Source organism: Haliaeetus leucocephalus, unplaced genomic scaffold (genome assembly GCF_000737465.1).
Source record: "Haliaeetus leucocephalus isolate CR32 unplaced genomic scaffold, Haliaeetus_leucocephalus-4.0 Scaffold1, whole genome shotgun sequence".
Classification (NCBI taxonomy): domain Eukaryota; kingdom Metazoa; phylum Chordata; class Aves; order Accipitriformes; family Accipitridae; genus Haliaeetus; species Haliaeetus leucocephalus.
In genome coordinates this window covers 22,429,347-22,435,346 of record NW_010972437.1, presented here as the reverse complement: position 1 = coordinate 22,435,346, position 6,000 = coordinate 22,429,347, and the positions used below count along the sequence as shown (strand labels likewise).

The window sequence follows — 6,000 nt, the reverse complement described above, 5'->3', positions numbered from 1 at the left end:
CCTGTCCAGCTGAGGAGGGGAGTGATAGAGCGGCTTTGGTGGGCACCTGGTGCCCAGCCAGGGTCAACCCACCACACAGAAACTTCTACCAAAGCATCAAAGTTCAGGAGAGCAGTGAGCAATTCATACCGACTCAGAAGAACTATCAACAGGGTGTAAAACAAGATGTTTGCTCTTCTGCCTTGACTGTACGGAGAGTCTGCATCTGGCAGCACTGACAAATATTTTGAATTGTTCAATGCTTTCTGGAACAGAGGCAAAATAGGTTATAGTCTGAATACTGCCTGAAGTGCTTCTCCATCTTAAAATAGTCAGGACGGTGAAAGGATTAGAAATCTCTGTCACTCGGGACAGTGCCTGAGCTGTACAATTTTAATCTTAATATAGCTACAGTAAATTGCAGAAGCAGAGCTCTGAAGAGTCATCCGAGCTTGCAGTTCTGCCATGACAATGCAACTCCAATCAGACTCTTGGCAAGCAATCCTTGGTTTCAGAAGACAATAGGTAGCAGCAGCTACTGGATACAGCAACTATTCCAGGCACTAAAACACAGTAAAAAGAACTTGGACAGTTAATACCATTCATCTGAATAACAGTAAGAGGATGATGCCAGCAGATCTGAAAGTTCTGGTTAGATTGATTTAGTTATCCCAATGTAGGTTAGTTCCATTCCTATAAAGACCCTGCTTCAAGACAGAAAAGATCATTTAGTAGCTGATATAGGCAATAAGCTAAGTCAATTTTCTGTTACTACAGTAAATACATCCATTGCTCTGAAAACATAAAAGCAAGGAACAGCTTGTTTTATTTTACTGCACAGATACACTCCTGAGTTAAACGTATGAGTAGCATATTCTCTCTGCAAAAAAAGAGCAGACAGAATGAACGGATCCATGTCTGAAAGGTAGCGCTCAGTTCAGGGCTTATTTGACTGAGCTTACAAGTGTTGGTGTCACCCCAGGGTGGCAGAGAAGAGCCCTGCACAGGAGCAAAGGGCGTTTGATTCAGACTTCTGTGGACTCAGAACCCTGCACACCAGCCTCCTCCAACATGCGCATGCACCTCCTTGCGATAAAATTGCTACAATAGGAAATCATTCATCCCCTGAAAAAAATTCATGTCGCAGACAGCGTATCTATGCGTTTCCATTCACGGCAGTGACTGGTTTAGTTACAAACAGTGGCATACCACCATCCAGAGATGCGATTACTTAAAATAAACCTATGTAAACACATACCCTTTTATAACTTATATATAAATCTTTTATATATAAGTTTTATTTGTGTATACATAGATATAAATACGCACACATACACACACAAACACACACCCCTAACACAGAGCACAGAACACACACATGGAAATACTGTAAATGATGCTGAACTGAAATCTAAGAATATAATTAAGAAATTATTAGCAGGTTTAAAATTGAGTTAAAAAACTATTCAAAGTGTCTTTAATATTTATGTTCAAGTAAGGGCCAGAATGACCACAGGTTAGTACTGATAAAAAGAGCTGGCATTATATTTCCCATATTATGCCAAAACTCATGAGTTATTTCTCATTGTCAAACTCATTGTCATTTCGCCATCAGAGTGCCTCATCAACAAGAAAGATTTTTTTTTTTAGGAAACAGTGATTTTAAAGACTTGGGTTAACAAACAATATTGTTTCGTCACCCTCAGTCATAAACTAATCCCAAAAACCACACACACCTTAGAGTATCAGAAGGGAACTAGTGGGACTTGGACATCCACACCCACAGTATTCAGTGGCATGAACAGGTCTTCACAGTAAAAAAGGCAGTACCGGAGATGGGGGATGAAAACGTGACACAGTGGTGGCCTTTAAAACAGCAACATTTACCAAGAGTGACTCTCCAGTAAACTTCTGAGATACCACAGATGCTCCATATTCAGGACATACAGAACCATGGTGGTATTTCAGAGGCGACTGCGGGTGCAAGTTGGGTTTCAGTGGCAGCTAAAGCTATCGTTTAGATGTGCTCCAGGGTGATAACAAACACCTCTAACAACACTGCAAGGATTGTTTGGGATATTTAGTATGGCTAAAAACCCCGGTACCAGTGTCTTATATCAGAAATCACTTTATTAGAATGTAAATGTAGTGTACAAGCACCAAATCATTTTAGTTTAACTGTTTAATGGACATTCATTATATAAATGACTAGCCATTTAAAAGAGAGATCTTTAAAAAAAGATTTTTTTTTTCCCCTTTTTTTTTTTAAATCTTTTGTTAAGATTATTCACTATTTCTATTCTGATAGAAGACTCTGAAGATTACTGGTACCCCAGTGTGTATAACCGTGAGTCGGCACACACACACGCACACACAACTGTACACCTCACTGCTACATCAACAGCTTTTTAAATAGAGAGCCCCAGCTCTGGCACCAGGACCTGTACATCCTATATATTATCTTTGTGCATTTCAGCATCATTATCACCACTCAAGTTCCACGTTTATCGCAAATCAAGGTGGTCTTGAACGTAAGAACAGACTGTCCCTCACCCTAATAAAACCACGATTAAGTCTTGTAATTTCTTTGCTCTTCTGCTGTTCAGCTGTGCAAATCCAGGCAGATGTGCAGACTGCAAAGCTGACTTCCAGTCTCTTCCAACCCCTCACCAGTCCGGCATTATCACACAGAGACGACAACGTCAAGATAGAGTCTGTCGTAGGACTCGCGGAAGCACAGGATGAGGAGCAGGCTGAGCAGACATGATCCTGGCAGGCACCAGTTGAACCAGGAAAACTCTGTAAAGCAGAAAACAGACCCAACCTCAGAGTTATCAAACATGTTCCGTGTTTAAAACGACCAAAACTTTCACTGATGGCGGGTTTGAAGGAAATCGCTGTGTTCTGAACAAAATCCTGACAGCTCTCGATCGATACATGGTTAACATGGTCTATGAGACTTCCCCATGGACACCTTATGTGTGTGTGTGTATATATATATGTAAAATATATTAATATTTATATTATATATAAATATATTAATATATATATTTTATATATATATGTAAAACCAATGCCTCCAGCTAATGTTAATCCTCCTTATTCAAACTGTCAGTGGAGAGAACGGGGGGAGGAAATCTATCATTGCTAACGGAGAATAAACCACTTCTGAAGACTCTACTCATTAATTCTTTGATTTCTATGGATTGAAAACTAAAACAAATTAAAAGCGTAAGAAGAAGCAGGATTTGATTTTGAATCAAACCTGCTACAAGGTATAAGGGGGGAAAACCAATCGCTCAGAAGAAACTTGTGAGTAGCACAATCAATTCAATTTGAAACTAGTTGCACAAACAGCTCCTCAGAAGCCTCTTTTTAGCTGTTACACGTAATGTACTGCTCTTAAAAGCTTGTGTTCCACATTCAAGAAATCCTATCGTCTGATATTTGACTACTAATTAGCAGTTTTACTCAGTTCTTTTTTTTTAAAGAAGTGCACCACAATTTCCTTTTTTTTAAATCTGTCAATTTACTGAAGAAACGTTAATTTTACTGGAGATGGTGTTTTATCTTTTTTTCCCTAAGTTTCCTTTATTATTATTATTTATTTATTTTTACAGGATCTAAACTCTCCTTCAAGGTCTGTGTTAATCAAAATCAAGACTTCAGCACTACTACTTTCTTAAATCTGTAATTTATATTGCTAAAACAAAAAGCACAATTTATATTACACAATGCAAAGGACAAAAGTCAGAAAACCTAAAAAATCAACCTTCCAAAGCCAGTAACCTTCAACAACACCCTCCCTCATCCAGCAAAAACCCTTACAGATTTGTTTAGGCAGTAATCTTATTAAAACCTTAGTAAAATTTTTGTAGGCTTGGAGAAGACCATGTTATATGATGTCAGAAGTCAATAGGCAAACGCTTTGCTACTATTTTCCTTATAATACTCTTGCTTAACTGGATTAAACAGACTTTAACCCAAATATTCTAAAAGACCAAATTTAACTTGTGAATCCTTCGAGTCTTTTGTAATCCAGAATTTGTGACAGCATGGGCGATACACACTAACACATTGATTGTGTGAACCTCCAGGTCAATTTGCTTTTGTTTTTCACTTGGAAGTCCCTGCAGAAAAGGCAAAGGAAACTGCATCCAGAAGCTGTGGCTTTGGGTCTCAGGGCACAGTACCAGCAGGGAAGCTGAGCTTTGGAAAGGTTTACATCTCCACCGTGCTAGCTGGACCAAAAACCTTCAGTGCACTGGAAAGTTTCCAGGACTTGGCTCTTTCACAGCCTTTACAATATCAGAGTATGAAGAGGAAAAGAGAGAAATCCGAATTAAAACTACTAAAGATTATTTGGCCTAAAAAAGCAAGACCGAGGGAACAAGATGAATTTGACTGAGTTCTGGTTTATCTGCAAGCTTCTTAAATGCCATTAGAAGATGTATTTGAATCAAATGAAAGACAAATGTTTAAGATTGTTATCTACATTCTAAAGGATTTTTTTATCAAAGGAGCCAATAGCACCCACTGGCATTGATCCCTCCCAGTGATCACGTGTGCTCTTGTACTTTTGATCATTTGTGAGATCATGGAGAATGGATTGTCCTAAGCACAAATTACTTTATATATATTTTTTTTTTCCTTTGAAGAAATAGGGAAAATCTTCCAAGTGTATGAATATACTACTTTCAGGTTTATCCTTACCTGCATGTACTGATACCTGCTAGGGAAAGAAATACTAGAGACAAAAAATGGGCCCAAATACCCTATTTATAAGGGAACAAGTTTACTTTATCATATTCCTTCAGTCAGAAGTTAGACACTGTATTCCCATCCTCAATTATGAAGTAATTCTAAACACTGGATTGTTACTCTGAAAAATGCTGAAAAAATTCTCAGAATATTCTGCATAATCTTTTTAGTTCAGTTCTAAATGTTGGAAATAATAGTATATGTGAACAAAGTTCACACCAATGAATCATAAAAGCATTCTTTAAAACGTAAAGACTAAACATCATGCCAACCAAGGCTAGCAGGGATGGAATTCAGATTTTACAATGATGCAGTTCAATGTCAGTATCAAAAAAACCCAGAAAACCAAAACCCCAAACATTTCTCTCAGTTTGTGTTCACAGACCACAATTTGGAACAGGGTTGTTAGCCTGCTTGTGATTCCCTGGCAGAAACACACAAAAACCACACTGAAAATTTGCCCCAGGCTGTAACCTTCATAATTTCAAGCACAATTCATTCTGAAATTTGTCAGTCTCCTCTTGGTTATAAAACACACCATATTAAGAAGTACAGGCACTCATGATAATATATAAAAGCTCACAATTTCTAATGCTTTCAAAGCAGAAGTAAAACACTGCTTTACAAATTTTGCATCATGAAGCAAATGTTTACCACAGCAACAAAATACAAACCAAAAATCTGCACGTTTGAAAACCATTAATAAAGACCACTTCCCTTTGAAAGCAAGATGGGTTCTTATTTTACACCTTAAAGTAATAATATATGTTATAGCCTAGTAAATAGCAAGTTGAAAATTAGGATTATGAGTTATGAGGAAGCAAATAATACTTAAGAGTTGAGAAAGTCTGAAGAAGTTGATGAAAATGTCAAGCAAACCACTGTTGTGCCTGATTAGGCCACTGGATTATCTAAAGGAATGAATATTTCATCTTTGAGCAGTGATCAACGGATGCTCTCTCCCCTGCAATGGTATGTCCAACCCACTGAATGGAGCTGACCAGAAATGGAGCATTTCTTCTTTGCCCTTCCTGGGCAATAAAGTTACACCCCAAAGCATGAGATTGGCTTAGTTTTATTGTGGTTTTGAACACCCACAGATACAAACATCATTAATGGTCACATTACCCAGGCTTTTATAAAAATATGACAACAGTGTGTATCTTGAAGGTTTCTGGCTACAGCAAATTCTAAGTGGAATATGACTATATGCATCTTGCACTAAAGCATTTCATTTTTATTAGCATGCATATAGAAAAG

At 37.8% G+C, this 6,000-nt stretch overlaps 1 protein-coding gene across 1 annotated transcript in view; it reads right to left on the bottom strand.

Annotated features, from left to right (window-relative positions):
* Positions 1-1,288: 1,288 nt before the first annotated feature.
* The window catches only part of DIRC2 (disrupted in renal carcinoma 2), a gene marked incomplete at its 5' end in the record, with an annotated part of 65,188 nt that continues 60,476 nt past the window's right edge, over positions 1,289-6,000 (bottom strand). The window contains one exon of the mRNA XM_010569913.1: positions 1,289-2,778. Coding sequence (XP_010568215.1) covers positions 2,663-2,778 — 116 coding nt within the window. The remainder of the gene's footprint in view (positions 2,779-6,000) is intronic.